Source organism: Hemitrygon akajei, chromosome 8 (genome assembly GCF_048418815.1).
Source record: "Hemitrygon akajei chromosome 8, sHemAka1.3, whole genome shotgun sequence".
Classification (NCBI taxonomy): domain Eukaryota; kingdom Metazoa; phylum Chordata; class Chondrichthyes; order Myliobatiformes; family Dasyatidae; genus Hemitrygon; species Hemitrygon akajei.
Window position 1 is genome coordinate 123,785,959 of NC_133131.1, and position 22,135 is coordinate 123,808,093.

General features: G+C 40.1%; 1 protein-coding gene across 2 annotated transcripts in view; it reads right to left on the bottom strand.

Moving 5' to 3' along the window:
* The window catches only part of LOC140732219 (uncharacterized), a 483,152-nt gene that overhangs the window by 360,430 nt on the left and 100,587 nt on the right, over positions 1-22,135 (bottom strand). For both annotated transcript variants that reach the window (XM_073054524.1, XM_073054523.1), the window contains one exon: positions 5,319-5,387. In XM_073054524.1, the coding sequence (XP_072910625.1) occupies positions 5,319-5,387 (69 nt within the window). The remainder of the gene's footprint in view (positions 1-5,318; positions 5,388-22,135) is intronic.

Here is a 22,135-nt window from a genome sequence, read left to right on the forward strand (position 1 = left end):
AATCTGTTCAAACTCTTAATGAAGTATAGTCACTGTTTTGGCTTCTTTATAGCTACATCAATATGTTGGGACCAGGTTAGGTCCTCAGAGATCTTGACACCTAGGAACTTGAAACTGCTCACTCTCTTCACTTCTGATCCCTCTATGAGGACCGGTATGTGTTATGAGAAATATTTATGTACATACAGAAATTGGTGTCACCTGCATGTATTGTTGAGATGCAAACGTTGCTGGAGAATTTGTAAGTGAGAAGAAGTGGTGTGATATTTGGGAACTTGACTTTTTAAAGCGTCACTTAGCAAGCAAATCACAGATGGACGGTGTGCAAAAGCTCCAGCGAGAAAATCCTTCGTTACCCACTACAAGCCTGCTTTGTACGTTTTATGAGAGTGCAGATGAACGAGAATGAAAACGATCAAACCCAGAGATCAAAGTTCTTATTGACAGTGTTTTGCTAGCTGTTAAAAAGGATACCTCTATATACAAAATTTAGTGTGTACATTATCATCACTGGGCAAAAAAATTACATAGGACAAGATTTTTGCCCACACTGGTCATTACAAATTAGAGGGAACGTTGCTCTCCACCACAGACTTATAGAAGTTTGTCAAAGTTTTAGATGTCATGCTGAATCTTCGCAAACTCCTAAGTAGAGGCACTGCCATGCTTTCTTCATAATTGCACTTACAGACGTATGTGCTGGGCCCAGGACAGGTCCTCTGAAGTTATAACACCGAGGAAATTAAAGTTGCTAACCCTTTCCACCTCTGATCATCCAGTTTCCTCCTCCTGAAGACAATAATCAGCTCCTTGGTCTTACAAACACTGAGCAAGACATTGTTGTTGTGGCACCACTCAATCTCATTCCTACAGGCTGATTCGTCACCTCCTTTGATTCGGTCTACGACAGTGGTGTCATAAGGAAACTTAAGTATGGCAATGGAGCTGTGCTTTGCCACACAGTCGTAAGTGTAAAGCAAGTGGAGCAGGGGGCTAAGCGCACAGCCTTGTGGTGCACCTGGGCTGATGGAAATTGTGGACGATATGATACCCAATACTAAAATGTTAAGAGTGGTTCCTGTACCTCCTCCTCAACAGTAGTAATGAGAAGAGGGCATCTCCCAAATGGCGAGGATCAAAAAGAAAACTTTAAAGATTGATTATAGTTAAACAGAGAATTGACCTGAACTCGGAGGAGAACGGTGTTATAGGACATGGCCCGTCTATATTTTGCAGAGTGCACTTCTAAAGAATTTAATAAAGCCTGCTAAAGGTAGTGCATTCGGTTTAATGCGATATCTTTTAATCAACTGATCAGTCTCCAGCACGCCAATTAATTATGTGAGTAGGATTTTCTATGCTTCACATAAATACATTTACAACAAAGGAGAAATACGCAGTCAACCATCAGTACTTCAGTGAATATAATCTCTTAAATTTTAAGCAGAAAATTTGGCACTTAAGAATAATAATTTATTCTTCTGAATTTGCAAATCTTCTGCATTTTATTTCTTCTGGTTCTTTGACAAGATGAAATTATTTCAGAGCTTGAATACTATAACAGAATATAACAGAATACTGTTTCATTCCTTCTGCAAATGTATTTTTAAAAAATCTATAACCTAATTAACAATATCCACAATTCACTTAACAGTTAAGAGGTTTAGATAATGCAGACCCCAGGCATCTCCCAAGACAGCAATGAAACCAATCTTTAATTGACACATGAATCCACACATTTACATAATGAGGAAAAAAAATCGCTTTGCAACTCTTGTTTCACATAGATGAACTAACTCCAATAAAAAATAATACTCCACCACCTAATTATATTTACAGCTGTGTAAAGTCCATGTTCAACTAATTCAAAGCTCTTGTGGCCAGCTTTCCATTTTCCAAATAATAAATACTTAAGCCATTGCAAATTCCTGCTGCTCACTTATGATTCTCTATCAAATTCCATTCAATATACACCCACTTCCTTTCCAGTCCTGATGAAGCGCTTCGGCCCGAACCCTTGGCTACCATTCCACTCCCTCGCCTAGTGGCTGCCTGACTTAGTAAGTTCCTTCAGCATTTTGTGTATGCTGCTCAACCTAAACAGGCTGATTTTCCTTCAACACCTCCACATTTACTATGTTTATTTTTTAAATCCCTCTAATTGAACCCTATACTCACTGCTTCCCCACACACTCCAAATTTCTAATCTTTCATTTTTATCCACCATCCTTTCAAAGTTTATACCCTGAGGTAAATTAAAAACAGATCTTTTTTACTTGGAATGTAGTTGCCCATTTGCAGTACTCATATTGAGCAAGCCTGTCAGTTAGTAACGCAAGTAAAGCATAAGGTCTTGCTTCACGAGGTCCCTGAGGTCTTGACGTACATATACAGATGTAATCCATTCAGGGAACGTGATCATTTGCTCTCTTTTTCAAGGATGAGCAAAACCATTTTGGTTGGCAAAGTAAAGTCTTGGCCGATAAGATTTTCAGAAATAAGCACATTGGACCTCTGTCTTCAGACTGGATGTGAACGTAAAGAGTTTCCAGGCCAGTTGTCATAAATCAGAGTCCTCGACAAGCAAAGCAGCATCTGTAATCACAAAGTACACTGCAGATGCTGGGGTCAAAGCAACATGTTCAGAGGAACTCAGCTGGTCGGGCAGCATCCGTGGAAATGAGCAGTCAACTTTTCAGGCCAAGACCCTTCGTCAGGACTGAAGAGGGAGGGGGCAGGGGCCCTATGAAGAAGGTGGGGTGAGGGTGGGAAGGAGAAGCTGGTAGGTGCCAGGTGAAAAATCAGTAAGAGGATAGATCAAGGGGTGGGGAAGGGGAAGCAGGGAGAGGATAGGCAGGAAAGGTGAAGAAGGAATGTAAGGGGAAAGCACTATGGGTGGTAGAAGGCAAAATCATGAGAGAGGTGATAGGCAGCTGGAGGAGGAGGCAGAGTGAAACTGGGATGAGGGAAGGGAGGGGGAGGGAATTACCAGAAGTTGGAGAATTCAATGTTCATGCCAAGGGGTAGGAGACTCTGGGTAATCTCCAGCCCCTTGGCATGCAATACCTTATATACCGTCTGGGTAGTCACCAGTCCCTTCCCACCCTCCCCCCACCTTCTTTATAGGGCACCTGCCACCTCCCTCTTCAGTCCTGACGAAGGGTCTCGGCCCGAAACGTTGACTGCTCGTTTCCATGGATGCTGCCCGACCTGCTCAGTTCAAAATAGTATCTGACTTGTTCCTGTATTAATTAATCTGCACTCTGCTTCAGGCATGTTGTTTTGTTAATCCTTTGCATCACTTAGTAGAAGGATGGGGAACTTGTTCTTTTATCAATTATTTTACTCATTGTTTTAGACTTAGTGTTTTATATATTTTTATGTTTCTTTTCCCTACAGCAACCTTGGAGTGTTTCAGCTCCCTCACTGATCTGAATTCTCAAAACCTGCATGGAAGTTCAAAATATATTTATTATCAAAGTACGTATATCGTATACATCCTTAAGATTCATCTTCTTGCAGGAAGCCACAAAACAAAGCAACACAATCGAACACATTTAAAAAAAACACAATGAAGACCATCAAACACCCAATGTGTGAAAAGAGCAGATCATGCAAGCAATAAAAGTAATCAAACAATACACAGAACACGAGTCCCTGAAAGTGAGTCCACAGCCACGGAGCCAGTTCAGGCGGAGGTGAGTGCTGATGGTTGCAGGCCACAGCTGCAGAGTTAGTTCAGCACTGAGGCAATAAACCTCACTGAGTAATGAACTGAACACTGATTTATCCTTCATTTTCAGCCTTAATTAAGCTCATCGTTTAAATTGGTCAAACATTGATTTGTTTTTTGCTCTCAGACCTGGGCCCCGCCACTTTGATCTGGCCCCAAGTCCACTCCAGCAATAGCTGCAGCAGCCATATCTGCATTCTTTAGAGTCCAATTCACTGGATCCTTCAGGATATGTAAAGACAACAGGTTGTACAGACTGTTCAAAAGCACAGCTCCCAAGGGGAATTTTCAGGCTGTGGATTTAGCGCTTGTAGTCCAGAAAAAGTGTAATTAATAGAATAGTTAGTAATTTTGTTTTCTGCCTGCAAAACGTCGCCATGCCACACAAGCACCATGCTTATCATTCCTTTACAATAATTCATAAAATAACAAATAGTAACCTGTGTTGCAAATAGTACAACTTAATGAGATTAATAGGGGCTAAAAAATGAGGCAACCTGTTTCTTTAACATTTTACTTGTTCCTAAAATATTACTTCTAATATGGAATTATAGACAAGTCAATGGACTTCTTTACATTACATCACAAGATTCCAAAATTGTTCACAAGTACAGTTAAAAGATTGGTACAAGTACACTATTTGATAAAACAATGAGAGGAAAGGTCAATAAATGGATCCATATGTAAGAACACAAAGGAAGAAAGCAAAGGTAACAGCAAAATAATCAACTTGAAGAAAAGATGAGAATGAAATGAAAAGAGGAGAAAGATAATGTGTAGAAACAAGGTGAAGGGAAGGAAATCAGGATTTAAAAATAACATATCACAAACTATTCCAGTGATCAAAATTCACTCTTTTGGCAATTTGACACCATTGGATTTTAAACTTATTATGAACCTCTTTTAACTTCTTATATCTGCAGGGTAGATCTAATCAAAGTAGTCAAATCAAATCTGTTAAAGTAATCGTCTGAGTCATGAGTCCAATATTACTATCACATTCAGATGCTGTTAAATCCTAAATATGCCTTTGCAGAAGAAAACTACATAATATAATGAAATATTTCACTGTATGCCACAAGCATCTTTGGTTTGCATTGTAATACTCATCAATAATCCTTAACAGCCAAGCAGCTTAGGCTCACTCACAGAAGAACATCATAGAAGAGCAAAAAGCAGCTCTTCAGTCAGAAAAATAATCTCAGGAAATATGTGTTGCAAGGTGAAATAATTAATGTGGACTCTCAAGAATAATACTTCGTCCTTAACAATTTCATTCAAAGAAAACAAAGATTGTATTTTCTTTAACACAGAAAGAAAGAGAAAAGGAAAGAAATGATATAAATAGACAGCCAAAACAACTTCAGAGTTTATAGATTTTAGTGTTACGTTATATGAACAAGAAAACATGTTGTGAGTGATTGGTAAAAAATTTCCAAATACATGGAAGCAGATGTTTGCTCTCTGGTCTTTCTTTCCTTCTAGCGTTCCTTTCTAGTTTATGGATCCATGAAAAGTTAAAGACCAGCACTGGTTACTTTTATTTATATTACACAGAATAAAAGATAGAATCTGACAATCCTACCTCATATTCTTCAACTTCTATCAACAGCTTTGCTGCAGTTATTCTGGATTCATAAGGAGGAAACAAATTCTGAAACATGAAGGAAAATAGATTAATGCATTAATTTTAAACCTGAGAAAGTCTACAGATGCAGGAAGTCCAGGGCAATACACAAAATGTTGGAGGAACTCAGCAGGTCAGGCAGCATCTATGGAAATGAATAAACAATCAACGTTTCAGGCCGAGACCCTTCTTCAGGACCGAGAAGAAAAGGAGAAGATGCCAGAATAAAATGGAGGAAGGTGGGTAAGGAGTCTAGCTGGAAGGTGATAGGTGAAGCCAGGTTGTGGGAAAGGTCAAGGGACGGAGAAGAAGGAATCTGATAGGAGAGGAGAGTGGACCGCAGGAGAAAGGGTAGGAGGAGGGGACCCAGGGAGGTGATAGGCTGGTCAGAAAAGCTAGAAAGGTCACAGTAGGGAACAGAAGAAGAGGGGAGGGAGAGGGAAAAAATTACCAGAAGAAGAACTCAATATTCATTCTTGACACAAGAGGAGGCCATGGACTGACATGTCAGAACAAGAAGTAGAATCAGAATTAAAACATTTGGCAACAGGGAAGTTCCACTTCAGGCAAATGGAGTGGAGGTGCTCGACAAAGCCGTCCCCAGTTTATGACAGGTCTCACCAATGTGGAGGAATTCACAACAAGAGCACTGGACACAATAGACGTTTCCAGCAGAAGAAGTGTTGCTTCGCCTGGAATAGACTGTTTGGGGCCCTGAATGGAGGCGAGGGAGGAGGTGTAGCACTTTGGTCATTTGTAGGGATAAGTGCCAGGAGGGATGAACGATCAAGGGAATCGTGGAGGGAGTGATCCCTGCAGAAAGCAGAGAGTGGAAGGGGAGGAAGAGATATATTTAGTGGGGGGATCTCTTTGAAGATGGCTGAAGCTGTGGATGATGCTGTGTTGCGTGTTGAGGCTCATGGGGTGGTGGGTAAGGACAATGGGAACTCTGTCATTGTTCAGGCGGCAGGAAGACCGGGTGAGCACAGATGATCGAGAAATGCATGAGATGCAGTTGGGGGCAACATCAATAATGCAGGAAGGGAAACGGCGTACTTATAAGCGATCTCTGTGTCCTGGAAAGGAAAGCCGTGTCCTAGGAACAGATGCAGTGGAGGCAAAGGAACAGCATTTTTACAGAAGGTCTAAAGAAATATAGTCAAGATAACTGTGGGAATCAGTAGGTTGACAGTTTCTCAATTGTGTATTAATTTGTTTCATTGTATACACAAATACAATATATCCGGCCATTCCAGTAACATTTTCAAATAAGGGTGGCTTTAACAGCACAAACACAAAATATCCACGATAGTTTGAACTGCAGTTTGAGGTCTGGACCAAGCACAGCGATATATGTGGAGAATGTCCGTCAGGTCTTTCTTCCCCCAAAGATATGGCCCATACATTGCTGAATTCAGCATGTCTTAGAAAGTGCCTTCCACACTCTCCTCACACTTATACCAATCCCGTGGGATGCTAAAAACTTGCACAACATTCTAAAAGAACAAGATCAGGGAAAAGAGGCTCAATTCCTGTCAAAATCAGTGATGCTTTGTAAAAGGGCTTTTTTAAATTTAAATTTAAACCACTTAAATAGTTTTAAAAAATCATTAAATATATTCAACTATAACTAGAACTCTAAACTAAAATAGATAAAAATTAAGATTTCTTTTCTTTTCCATCTGCAGGTCTTAAGTGGGAATCCTTCTGCAGTGTTGACAGGTGTAGAATCAGAGGTGAGTTCCCATTGAAATGTGGGAGATATACCAACAGATATATAGCATGCCTCAAATTTTAGCAAGAAAATGTTGTAGTTCCTCCATAAATGTGCTGAAGCACTGAAGTCCATGAGATGTTAAACGCTAGCACTTTCCATTAGAACTGCTGGCTACAGTAATTCAATTCAGCTCCAAACCTTTGTAGCTTGTTCAATCTTTACAACAGCTACCAAACATGCCATTCACTCTCCTAAACAAACAGGACTGGAATATCTCCCGACAAAACTTGGGCCCTGTTAAATGATCAGTGAATGAAAAGGTAACCTCACCTCACTCAATCCACAGGATTTCCTCATTTCTTTTGAATTGAATTGACTTTATTTCTTACATCCTTCACATACATGAGTAAAAATCTTGATGTTACGTCTCCGTCTAAATGTGCAACATGCAATCATAGTAATATATAATAATTTATAATAAATAGAACAGTCAATGTAACATAGAATACACTCAAATCAGCATGAATTAATCAGTCTGATGGCCTGGTGGAAGAAGCTGTCCTGGAGCCTGTTGGTCCTGGCTTTTATGCTGCGGTACCGTTTTCTGTATGGTAGCAGCTGGAATAGATTGTGGTTGGGGTCACTCAGGTCCCCAGTGATCCTACGGGTCCCTTTTACACACCTGCCTCTGTAAATGTCCTGAATCATGGGAAGTTCACAACTACAGATGCGCTGGGCTGTCCGTACCACTCTCTGCAGAGTCCTGCAATTATAGGAGGTACAGTTCCCATACCAGGCAGTGATGCAGCCAGTCAGGATGCTCTCAATTGTGCCCCTGTAGAAAGTTCTTAGGATCTGAGGACCCATACCAAACTTCCTCAACTGTCTGAGGAGAAAGAGGCATTGTTGTGCCTATTTCACCACACAGCTGGTATGTATATACCACATGAGGTCCTCAGTTTTTACCTAATTTACTATATATACTGTATAGATTTCCTCTTCAGGGTAACATACAAAAATTACTAGCTCAGAATTATTTTAATAATGTATCCAACTAAAAGTGGTTCATCAAAGCAATTCAATGCCACATGAGCCTCTAATGAATAAAATTCACTCAATGTCAAAACCTTCATCCTTAATGAGATCTCTTTAACAGAGAACATGATTTGGTAACTGTAACTGAAACAGAAACATGGAGCTGGGAATGTGTCGTTATTTCATTTTAACTTCAGTAAGACATGCACTTATGACATGCCATTTATGTACTTACACATTTAACTCGTAATGAACGATACTAACAATGCTAAATGAAACAATATATTTACAATATTACTCAAATATTACTGAAATACTAAATACACAACAATCCTCCCTGCTTAGCTATAAACTCCAACTCAATAAAGAATGCATCTGAACAATAAACACAGTAAATAATACACTACTATAAAGACACCCACTGCATAGTAAATTTTAAATTGTCCCAGTAAGGCCTAAAGATTTAATCACTGTAGAGGATTTCTTACTCTTGTGGGATAACAACTTTCCTGACAAGGTGGGGTGGGGGGGGGGGGGGGTCACTCTGCTTGGTAGATGAGACTTGTAGCTGTGAAACAATCCCAGGTTCTGGGGCTTCCTCCATGGTGGCCATAGGAGTGGACTCTGGGACTGCAGGAAGTGGATCTGAAACCTTGCTTCCCTCTTCTCCAAGATACTCTTGGCATCTTCTCGACAGATTGGCATCCCAAAAAGTGCATGGCAAGCTGCTCAATCTGCTCATCTATCTCAGGCCAGCAAAGCTTTGAACCAACGCTTCTATTTTGTCCACGCCTAGATAGCCGGCATGTAGCTCCTCCAACGCTTTAGCTCTCAACTTGGATAGAACAACAACTCTCAATCCCCACAAAAAGCAACCTCCATCAAGGGCAAATTCATCCTGGCACTGGTAAAAATGGAGGGAACTAGGATATTTGCTGCACATTCCAGGCATTTTAGGTGACCATGTGGACCTGACACAGTGTGGGGTCTTTTCTAGTTTCCCTTTAGATCATATCTGCATAATAGTGAGCCTTCCAATTTGCATTAGGGAGAATACATCAAGAGGAGTGTGTTCTTTTGTAAATGTTCAGGTATTTGCTTCTCCAAGGGTAAACAAGACAAAGAATCAGCTTGATCAGTTGTCCTCTTGAATTTGATCTCGTAATTATGTCCTCCAAGAAACAAGGCCCATCTCTGCCTCTGTGCTGCTGCTGTTAGTGGAACAGCCTTCTGTGGATTGAAATTGGACTCTTGTGGTTGATGTTCAGTACTGAGAGTAAACTCTCTCCCATACAGGCACCAGATGAAACATTTTACACCCGAAACCAGACTCAAGGCCTCTCTGTCAATCTGCACATAATTTTTCTCTGCAGTGCTAAGGGAACATGATGCAAAGGCTATGGGGCATTCACATCCATCACTCATAACTTGTGACACGACTGCACCTACTGTATACCGTAAGATGAGGCGTCACAGGCAAGCTTCACTGGATGATGTGGATGATAATGTGTGAGTACAGTGTCTGATGTCACCATTTCCTTTGCCTTTTGCAAAGCCAGCTCACACTGCTTTGTCCATTGCCACTTCTTCCCGATCTGCAGAAGTGAGTTTAAGGGCTGGAGCACAGTAGCCAGGTTTGGCAGGAACCTGTTATAGTAATTGACAAATCCTAAAAGGTCATAGTGATATGTACTTTGGCCTTGGGACAACCACCACTGCTTGAAATTTCTCAGCACACTGTGCAAATCTCATGTGTCAATGGTGTGGCCACAGTAAGTGATGCGTGAATTGATGCCAATCAAGGCCCCACAATGCTTTTACCACAGACAAGCCCAACGTGACTTGTTGGTTGTTGTATTTCACCATAATGAACGTCATTCTCAAAGGAGTTATCTTTTTTTCCAGTATAAGTTCAGTATCTTTGAAAAGCTGTTCAGACTGATTTTGTAGAATAACTGAAACAGCCAAGCCAGTGTCCAGTTCCATTTTCAATAATTCCCCATTCACTTCTAGTGTAAGCCATATTGCTTGTCTCTTGTTAGTTTTCACATTGTAAATCTCAGTCCTGTGTCACTCTAATCATTATCAGAATTTTCATCAACAGCATCCAGATTAGTGCTCTTTTTCAAACTGCAACTTAGATGTTTTATCTTTTTTTCCTTCCCTGTGCAGTCCATTTATTTTTGTCTGCCTGGCACGCTCTTTGTATGTATCCTATGTTGTTGCATTGTCCGCAAGTTTTGCCTTTAATTCTGCTTTAGTCTGGAGTATGCGAGTCCCTGCCACAACATTTACATGCTGCAATTTGTTTAGATTCTGTTTATATGCTGCAATTTTGTTCACACTCACTTTCATTCCTGGCTGCAACTCTATTGTGTCTCTGTCTGCCTTTTCCATTGATACAGCTATTTCAACTACTCTTTCAAAGTGAGAGTTACACTTCAGATAGCAGACATTTTTGAATGGGTTCTTGTAAGATTCCACTAACTAAATGATCTCTCAGTGCATCATTAAGCCCATTACTGAATTAACTGCTTGGAAAACCACCTCAGTTCAGCCACACAAGCTGAAATGGACTCCCTTCCTTTGGTTCTGCTTACAAAACCTACAGCGTTCTGCAATCAACAATGGTCTTGGTTCTAAATGTCCCTGCATTACTTTAATATCACTGCATTAATATCAGCAAAGCTCACTTAGGCTGGTTTGGTTGATGCAGGTAAACTTCAAAGCAACCTGGAGGTCTTTCACCAAATGCACTCAGCAAAATTGTCACTCATTTCGCATCAGCTATTCCAGTTGCTAAAAAATACTGCTCAATTCCCTCAGTATATGTCAACTAGTTAACTTTTTTTTGTAATCAAACACTTTTATCTTTCTGATATAGCCAGACATTTCTATGCTTGTTTATTTATGATCATTATCACCCAGTACTCAATGTTTATGAACCCATGAATTTGAGAATATTTTGCCTTTTTCTTAACTCAACAGTCTCTGTCCTTTACTGAAGAACCACGTGCTAGGCTGTTCTTTTACCTGACCGTGTCTCACTGCGCTTCAACAGGTGTGTAATTATCTATGAGTATGGTTCAGTTAAAGCTTCCTTGTTCCCACTGTTATGCTTTGTAACTCCAAAACATAAAACTAATTGAAAGAAAACATGGTCCTGGTGGTGTAATGATATAAGCCATTCACATACTTTTCAAAGGTTTAATTTATTGACAAAGTATGGATGTACAACTCTGAAATTTGTCTTTTCCAGATAGCCAGGAAATACAGAAAGGCCATGGGAGTTGATTTTAAAAAGACATGAACCTCTCCCACAGTACGTAAAAGAAAGGAAACAAAACTCGCAGACCCCAAAATCCTCCACCTCCTCCCCGCAGGAAAAAAAACAGTGACGATAACAATCCTTGACCCTCCCACTCACAGAAAAGAACAGTGACACCCCCCCAACCCCCACACACAAAAAAACGACCAGATCACCCACTTGACAATCGGCCACAAGAAAGCAAACACCATGAAACTGAAGAAAACCAACATAATGTACAGTCCAATAATCGCATATTCTCAGAATATTGAAAACATTTGTTCGTCTGCATACGGGAGCGGCCACATAAACTCAGTCCTTCCACAAGGAGAGACTGCTGACCCAGGTCCGAAAGCCATGGCTACTGACCATCGTTGCTCCTCTGCATTAACCTCGATGCTTTAATTTTCCTTGTCACTTCAAGATGGCGTTGTTCATGACCTTGCGCCATGTCTCTGGTCTTTTCCACAAGTCAGCTTGTGACCTCCGCCCTTTTTAGCCCTGTCTCTGATCTCCACGAGGCAGCCCTCCAGACCCAGCAGAGTGTGGATCCTTCGATCGAGTTCAAAACCGTACATCACAGGCTCCAACAGTGTCCGTAACACAAACAAGGCCAAAAAGAACAAGCAGAAAGTGTAGAAAAAGAGCAATAATTGGAAAGATTTGTTACCTGGAAGATGTCGCCTGACGAATCGTTGCTCACTGGCACCATCTTAACCGCACGTGTTTTTATATACAACCCGCAATCAATTATGTACACAAGGAATACTGAATCAACAATCTATTTACAATGTTACTGACGTATTCAATACACAACAGTACCTCCCTTAGCTTGGATTTCAAATTACGTTTTAAAGAAAATACATTATGTACAGTACTTTCTACAAGAGTCTAATCTCCCACAGCACCTAAATCAGAAAAAAAAACAAGGAAGGGAAAAAAAGATCCGCTTATATGAAAGTTTCTCCAAAGTATAAATTTATCAAATATCTTCCTTCCAAATGCATTAAAATTCTAATGGGGACATTTAATTTCCACTGATATTAAAAGGAAGAAATCAAAGCAATGTTTATAAATCACTGCATTTCATTGTATGTCAGAATCAATTAAATTGCTGGCAATATGCAGCAGGTCAGGTTGTGGTTAGGTGAGGGAAAGATACAGAGTTAATGCTTCAGGTCAAAGATCCTTCATCAGAAGTGGCAAAGAGACAAAAGAAGCTCATTAAGCTGCAGGGAGAGTCAGAGTGTGGGGATGTCATTGATGGGGTGATCACGAGTACAAGATGTAAACAATATTATTTGCTCAATAATTGAATGGGAGCAGTGAGAGACAAAGAACACAGACAAAAGAACATGACAAAGGAATTCAGGAATTGTGAAATGCAGAGCATGAAGACATGTCTGGCAGGGCAGGGCTGGGCTGGGCACTTTTGAAGGAAGCAAAAAAAAGGGACAAAAATCAAACTGAGCTAATATCACAGATGGATACTGATACAAATGGAAATCAAATTAATATTTAATTCTACAACTTAAGTCCAGAAGGCTGCAACATTCCCAGACAGAAGATGACATGTTGTTCCTCAAGCATCCATTAGTCCTCACATAACAGCACAGTAGGCCACAGACTGCTAGGTCAGAAGGAATTGAGATGGAGAATTAAAGCGGCAGGCCATCGGATGCACAGGGTCATTCCTGTGGTCTATATGCAGGTTATTCTATAAAAATGATCACCTAATCTGTGCTCGGCTTCCCAAATGTGAGGGACCACACTATGAATATTGAATGCAGTACACTAAATTGGAAGAAGTCCCCGTGAATTGCTGCTTCACTTAAAAAGACTATCTATGGCTCTCGATAGTGGGAAGGGAAGATGTGAAAGGTCAAAGTTTATTTGATTGACAGAATAAATTACCTGGAACTAGTAAAATTTGTATAACTCCAGGCTTGGTTATACGGTATATCTAGAAGGGTGAGATTTTGGAAAAGAATGAATAAAGTCTTTGCAGTCAGAATTAGAGATGAAGATCTGTTTAAAGTAACTATAATGGCATTGGGAAAATCAGGAGGGAAAGAAAAGAACAAAAGATAAAATACAAAAAATAAAGTAACATTATTTTTTGTTGGAGAAAATCAAACAAGAGAACATATATGTTTTCTTGGTTGAAATTCAAAATCATGTTAACACATGGAGTAGGGTTAGGGGTATAGACAAACTGAGAATGACAGCCTAGTCGCTGAAGAATTAGAGATAAACTTCCTGCGAAACTCTTCCCTGAAGGGCCTTGGAGGATATCAGTAACACAAAAGCCATAGTCTACAAATGCTGAAAAATTGGAATGAAGTAGAGTCAATTAGAACGATTTGAAAGGTTATCCAACCTGAAATTTTAATACGTCTTCACCAAACCTGCTAAACGGCTGACCTGCTCAGAATTTCCAGATTTTCTGTTTTTATGGAAGAAATGAAATGGTTTTGACATAATGGCGTCATTAATCAAGAGCTAAAGATTGTTCACATTAAAGTCATGCCTTCTATAGGACATTAATGAAAGCAGAGTGCACTTGTCTGTGGAAAAGAATGACTGAGAGTGGAAGAGATCATTCACATGCAGACTGGGACAAGTTCAGGTTCTAAAGACACTCTTAACAGGGAAATCCAGTTTGAGAGCAAGACTTATTCAGACCATCACATTGTCACATTATCCCAGTTTTGCTACTGAGCAAGACTCCCACTACAGATCAGGTCATCACTGGCAAGTCACCATCAAGCAACTCCATGCTTTTCCATGTGCCGGTAGTACAAGCAGCTTATTACTACCCTCAAACTCCGGTCCATTACTTTAAAAACAAAGTAAATACAGGAGGACGATAGTAAAATATAGAAACATGGAGAAAGTGGAAAAATACTAGATAGACTTGTGGAGAAAAACACAAGTTTGATGGAATAAATAATCTTCAAAATCAAGAAAATAAATGGATAACCATTCAATTGTTTTGAAAGTGATTTTCTATGCTTTGGTCATTTCATTAATCCTCCTGGATTTTTTGATATTCTAAATATAACTATCAATAAAATTCAAATCATCAAAAGAGTTTAATACTCCAAACCCCCAGTGTTGCAAAACTTACATTTCACAACACAAGTCTGACCAATTTCAAGGCTAGATCAAGGGGTTTACTTAATACACAAAATAAATTTGAGAATATTAATATTGCTTCAGTAAATAATTGATTCCCTAACACTTAAAACCAAACAGAAGTACACAGGACATCATTCATATTCCTGTAAGCTCAGTGTCACTGGAAAATATCTGCCAAACCTTGACAGAGAGATACAAAAGAAAATGGCTTAATTTCATTTCACTGATATATCAAGATAAAAATTTAAGATTAAAGTCTCATTTTCAATCAAAACTGGTGTCCAAAAACCAAATGAAATAGCCTCAGCTATATCACATTTTATACCTGTCCTTTCATACACTTTTTAAAAAGGCTACGAGCTTCAAAGTACTATATGTATTTTAAACACGTCACCTTATGCATATAAAATCATTCACTTTCTCTCCATAATATAAGATTAGAACAACCTTCAGGTACTAGTTTAAAGTACTGTTTACTTTTGCTGCATACTGGAGGTTTTAAAAATCACTATCAGAATCAGAATCAGGCTCATTATCACTGGCATGTGACGTGAAACTTGTTAACTTAGCAGCAGCAGTTTTTATGCAATACCTAATCTAGCAGAGAGAAAAAATATAATAAAATAAAACATAGTAATAAATAAACAAGTAAACTAATTACATATATTGAATAGATAATTTTAAAATGTGCAAAAACAGAAATATTGTATATAAAAAAATGAGGTGTCCAAAGCTTCAATGTCCATTTAGAAACCAGATGGCAAAGAGGAAGAAGCTGTTCCTGAATCACTGGGTGTGTGCCTTCAGGCTTCGGTATCTCCTACCTGATGGTAACACTGAGAAAAGGGCATGCCCTGGGTGCTGGAGGTCTTTAATAATGGACGCTGCCTTTCTGAGACACTGCTCCCTATTGATGTCCTGGACTCTTTGTAGGCTTGTGCCCAAGATGGAGCTGACTAGATTTACAACCTTCCGCAGCTTCTTTCAGTCCTGTGCAGTAGCCCCTCCATACCAGACAGTGATGCAGCCTGTCAGAATGCTCTCCATGGTACAACTATAGAAGTTTTTGAGTGTATTTGTCGACATGCCAAATTGCTTCAAACTCCTAATAAAGTGTAGCCACTGTCTTGCCTTCTTTATGACGACATCGATATGTTGGGACCAGGTTAGATCCTCAGAGATCTTGACACCCAGGAACTTGAAGCTGCTCACTCCCCACTTCTGAACCCTCTATGAGGATTGGTATGTGTTCCTTTGTCTTACCCTTCCTGAAGTCCACAATCAGCTCTTTCATCTTACTGACGTTGAGTGCCAGGTTTTTGCTGCAGCACACTCCACTAGTTGGCATATCTTATTTCTGTACGCCCTCTCGTCCCCACTTGAGATTCTACCAACAATGGTAGTATAGTCAGCAAATTTGTAGATGGTATTTGAGCTATGCCTAGCCACACAGTCAGGTATAGAGAGAGTAGAGCAGTGGGCTAAGCACACACCCCTGAGGTGTGCCAGTGTTGATCGTCAGTAAAGAGGATATGTTATCACCAATCCACACAGACTGTGGTCTTCCGGTTAGTAAGTCGAGGATCCAGTTACAGAGGGAGGTACAAAGGCCCAGGTTCTGCAACTTCTCAATCAGGATTGTGGGAATGATGGTATTAAATGCTGAGCTGTAGTCAATGAACAACGTCCTGACATAGGTGTTTGTGTTGTCCAGGTGGCCTAAAGCCGTGTGAAGAGCCACAGAGATTGCATCTGCCGTTGACCTATTGTGGCAACAGGCAAATTGCAATGTGTTCAGGTCCTTGCTGAAGCAGGACTTGCTGAAGTCCAGATAAGGAAGGCGGGCTCTGTCGTGGGCAAAGTACTGGAGAGTTTAACATCGGTAGCTGAGCGAAGGGCGCTGAGGAGGCTACGGTCAATTATGGAAAACCCTGAACATCCTCTACATAGCACCATCCAGAGACAGAGAAGCAGTTTCAGCGACAGGTTACTGTCGATGCAATGCTCCTCAGACAGGATGAAGAGGTCAATACTCCCCAATGCCATTAGGCTTTACAATTCAACTGTCAGGACTTAAGAACTTTTTTTAAAGCTATTATTAATGCTTTTTGAGTTAGTGATTTAGATGCATATCATATTATTACTGAGTTAAGTATTGTATGTAATGAGTTTTTGCTACAACAAGTGTATGGGACATTGGAAAAAATGTTGAATTTCCCCATGGGGATGAATAAAGTATCTATCTATCTATCTATCTATCTATGACCAACCTCTCAAAGCATTTCATCACTGTAGATGTGAGTGCTACCAGGCGACAGTCATTAAGGCAGCTCACATTATTCTTCTTAGGCACTGGTATAATTGTGGTCTTTTTGAAGCAAGTGGGAACTTCCGCCTGTAGCAGTGAGAGGTTGAAAATGTTCTTGAATACTCCTGCTAGTTGGTTGGCACAGGTTTTCAGAGCCTTTCCAGGAACTCCATCGGGACCTTCTGCCTTGCGAGGGTTCACTCTCTTTAAAGACAGTCTAACATCGACCTCTGAGACAGAGATCACAGGTCATCAGGTGCAGCAGGGATCTTCACAGCTGTAGTTGTGTTTTCCCTTTCAAAGCGGGCATAGAAGGCATTGAGTTCATCTGGTAGTGCAGCATCGCTGCCATTCATACTATTGGGTTTCGCTTTGTAGGAAGTAATGTCTTGCAGTCCCTGCTACAGTTGCTGTGCATCTGATATCACCTCCAACCTCGTTCGAAATTGCCCCTTTGCCCTTGAAATAGCCCTCCACAAATCATACCTGGTTTTCTGGTATAGGCCTGGATCGCCAGACTTGAACGCCACAGATCGAGCCTTCAGCAGACAACATACCTCCTGGTTCATCCACGGCTTTTGGTTTGGGAATGCACAGCAAGTCTTTGTAGGCACACAAATTAATTTAGACTATTTTTCCAAAACAGTATCACTTTGAAAGGAAACAATGAAGTTGTGGGAGAGATTTCATTTTCTGTATTAGCATACTTATCAAAATATTATCCAATATTATCATGTAATATAATATTGTGTAGGGAGCTGGAGAGCGCTGGGCTCCGAGGTTTTTAGAGGATATGAATTGGTTAATTCTTGTTTAATAAGAGCTGTTAATCATTTAGAGTTCCTTGCGGCTTTTTTCAAGCGACTTGCTCTTTGTAATGCGGTCTCCTGGTGCTTTCTGTTTAACCTTGTTACATGTACTTCGATGGGCTCGGGGATTCCGCATTTCTTGTTATTATTTAAGTGGCTGCCCAATTAGTGCTAATTGCAGGGTACCAGTTTTGAGAATGTTATGTCATACTGTGTCGCTCAGCCAATTTACCAATGTTCTGTTGACATTCTTATGAATAAATCTTGGTTGCATTGTCCACATCAGAGTCAGTCTTTTCTCCACACATCAGGACAAATCATGTCAGAATTTTATATCATCGGTGCTCTTTAAACAAACCACATAGACCTGGGTCTCCTTGAAGCAATTTATTTAAACATCTTCCATGCTCAATTCCCTTGGAGTTGGAGGAAGATTAACACACTGGACTGATGCTGAGATAGAAGGGGTAACAATAAATCAGTAGCACCCACAAATCACACTGCAGTTTCCTGCCTAAACTACCCTAACAACACCTCCCTCACCAGCAACTTCTACAACCAAGGGCATGAAAAGACAACTACCTACAGATTCTCATTCAAGTTACATACCACCATGATGCAGAAATATATTGCTATCCGATGTCACTCGATCTAATTCCACAGCTGCCATGGTGGAGTTTTGAACTCAAGTCCCGGAATTTTAGCCCAGGATTACAGATTATTGATATGGCAAATAAACCATCATGGTACCCCAGATGGTTAGCGACGCAGAGAAAATGGAAAACTGCGGCTTTTCAGCATTCAAATCAGCAGTGTATTTTATAACCAGAATATAAAACAAATGTTGTGATTTTCCATGACAAGCTTTACCTTCCAGAAAGAAAACAAGCAGCAGAAAGGAATCACACAATTTCAGCAAAGACTAAAAATGTGAGGGACTTCCGGTAAGATGGCAATTGTTTAGCTGCTCCGAACTTTTGTTCCGTTACTGTCGCTACCTTTGCACTAAATGTCTCCATTTTTTAAACCTTAGTTAGGAATTATTTCGGTATCTCTTACTTGCCTGTGAATATATCTAACTTACAATGTCTAGCAAGAGTTCTAAATCCGGGAGAAATGAAGCTATGACCCCGTCGGACGAGACGCTGGTTGCGCTGGGAAAGCTCCGAGACGAAATCTTAAAGGAATTTAAAACCGCTTTCAAACAGTTAGAAGACAAACTGGATCGGATCAACGATAAAGTGGACAAACATGCTGAACACTTATCTCGCATCGATTCGACTTCTGAAGATTTAGAAAGTCGTGTTCGATACTTGGAGACTCTCTGTTCCAGCTTAGAGGAAAAATCTAATAAACTTCTTTCCAAAATGGTGGATCTCGAAAATCGTAGCAGGCGATGCAACCTCAGAATTCTGGGATTACCAGAGGCGACTGAAAAGGGATCGACCGTGAAGTTTTTCGCCGAGTTTCTCTGTGAGTTATTCGGGAAAGATTTGCTTCCGAAGCCGCCCGAGCTCGAACGGGCACACAGGGTTTACGTTCCCCCCGGAATTCTGGGCTCCCGTCCGCGACCAGTAGTCTTGTGTTTCCATCAATACCAGGTAAAACACAGTCTGATTGTAGAGGCGCGTCGCAGGGGGTCTTTTTCTTTCCAGGATACAACCATTCGCTTTGTGGAAGATTTTGCACCCCAGACCTTAAAGATGCGCGCTGAGTTTAAAGGCGTAATGAAAGTGCTTTTTGATCGTGGTTTCAAACCTTCCCTTCGTAACCCTGCTGATCTACGAATCAAGCTTAATACCGGGGAATTCAAGTGGTTCAATTCAGCAAAGGAAGCTGAAGCGTTTGTGGCAAGTCTTCCGGCTATCCAGTCATCTTCGGAATCTGATCGGACCTCCTAAAATGGTGGATAAGTACTCCTCGTAGTAAAATTACTTTCTCTGGACTCGGAATTCACTTGAATCACTCAGACATTATTCATTGAAACTTTAAGGGCTGTTGACAATCTCTCCCGGGATTTGGTGTGTGTGTAACCTATTTTAATTCTTGTATAACTTTACCTACAGAGTTCTACAACTAATTCTAACTTGTTTTGGAGGTTCGAAGTCTTTAGTGAAGGCCTCCCTGTTTGTCGGTTCACAGTTCAACTGCTGATTTATTTTTCCTTTGCTTTAAATATTTATCTATTTTATCTTTTTCTTTTCTTCACCCCTTTTTTCTAATCTCTGAATTTTTCTCTCCCTTCTCTGTAAATGGTTGATAAATACTCATCTTGAATTTATAATTTTCCCCTTCCCCTTCTTTTTTCTTTTTCCTTCTTACCTTTTTTTTTCCCTTTCTCTTACTTTATTCTTCTATAATTTTTCGCGGGTAGGTTAGTTTTGGTTTTCTTCCGATTTTCTCTGTATTAAGTTGTATATTTCTGCAGAAGGTGTTCTAATCTGTAATTATGTTTTCTAGTGCATAAACTAGTTATTATTTGCTATAGTATTTATACGGAACTGTTGTTAATGACACAGATCTGGAAGTTGTATTTGGGTTAATTTTTTTGGTAGAGCTAGCTACTTGTTTTGGTAGCCGTCTAGTTTTGGGTTGTGCGGGTGGGGTGGATTTTCCAGTTGCAACATCTCTTTATTGCTTAGGACATGTTTATATTTTGACCTTACGAATCTATGTTTACATCTTTGTTCCCAGACTGCTATTGTACTGCTTGATTTTTTATATGCCTGCTGCCTTTTATGCATTAGTAATTGATAATGGCTAGTGCACTTAAATTCGTGAGCTGGAATGTAAAGGGACTGAACCACCCTGTTAAAAGGAGGAAGGTATTCTCACATATTAAACAACTCAAAGCTGACATTGCTTTCCTCCAAGAAACTCATATTCGTTGTTTTGATAACTCCCGGCTTCTGTCAAAGTGGGCGGGTCAGCATTTTCATTCATCCTTTGCCGCTAAAGCTAGGGGAGTTTCCATTCTTATTAACTCAAATACTCCTTTTGAACTCCATAATAAAATATCTGATACAAATGGCCGTTTTATTATTGTTTCTGGTAAACTATATAACACTAAAGTTGCACTAGCAAACCTGTATGCCCCCAACTTTGATGATGTTAACTTTTTTGAACGGTTTTTTCCCTCACTACCAGACTTAAACTCATACTCTCTTATATTGGGTGGTGACTTCAACTGTTGGTTGGATCCTAAACTGGACCGATCGTCCTCTGTTACCAGATCACCTACTAAATCTGCCTTAGCTATTCAATCGTTTCTCTCTAATTTTGGTATCTCTGATATATGGCGTTTCCTCCATCCTACGGAGAGAGATTATTCTTTTTTCTCACATGTTCACCATACCTTCACTAGAATTGACTATTTCTTACTCGATAACCAACTTATCCCATTTGCCCACTCTTGTGACTATCAGAGTATACTGATCTCTGACCATGCCCCAATTAACCTCTCTCTGAACTTTCCTGGTCTCCCTCAGAGGAACAAACACTGGCGGTTCGATTCAACTTTACTATCGGATGATGATTTCGTAAAATTTATTAAGGACCAGATAACCTTTTATTTTAACACTAATACATCACCTGAAGTGCCATCCCAGATTATCTGGGATGCCATGAAAGCATATCTGAGGGGTCAAATAATCTCTTACACAGCAAATCTCAATAGAAGATCCCGTGCAGATCGAGCAGACCTCATTAACCAGATTAAAGATTTGGATCAAATATATGCCCAAACTAAGAACCCTGAATTATACAAGAAGCGCGTTGAACTCCAAACTAAATTTAACCTTCTGTCCACTCAACCTGTCGAACGCCAACTTCTCGAAAGCAAGAGCCGCTTTTACATTCATGGGGATAAGTCTGGTAAATTCCTAGCCAATCAGCTGAGGCGTTCCAAAGCCAAACAACATATTACAAAGATCCGGAAGGAGAACGGAGACTTTACATCGGATCATTTAGAAATTAATGACGCATTTAAAAATTTTTATTCTCGGCTTTATTCCTCTGAATCCCTGAATGACAATATCTCTGTGGATCAATTTTTACAGAATCTGAATATCCCCTCACTTTCATCTGATTTCAAAGCCAAACTCAATGCGCCTATATCACCAGAAGAAATATCTTTTGCAATTTCTGCACTGTCCTCAGGGAAATCTCCTGGATCTGATGGGTTCCCTGTGGAATTTTATAAATCATTCTCCTCACTTCTTTCTCCTCAGTTACTTTCAGTATTATCTGACTCGTTTAATTATGGCAAATTGCCACCCTCTTTCAATGAGGCATCTATTATTCTTCTTTTAAAAAAGGGCAAAGACCCAACAGAGTGTTCCTCGTACAGGCCGATCTCTCTGCTCAATGTTGATGTAAAGATCTTAGCTAAAGTGTTGGCTCATAGATTAGAAACCGTTATTCCCTCCATTATCTCTGATGACCAAACAGGCTTTATTA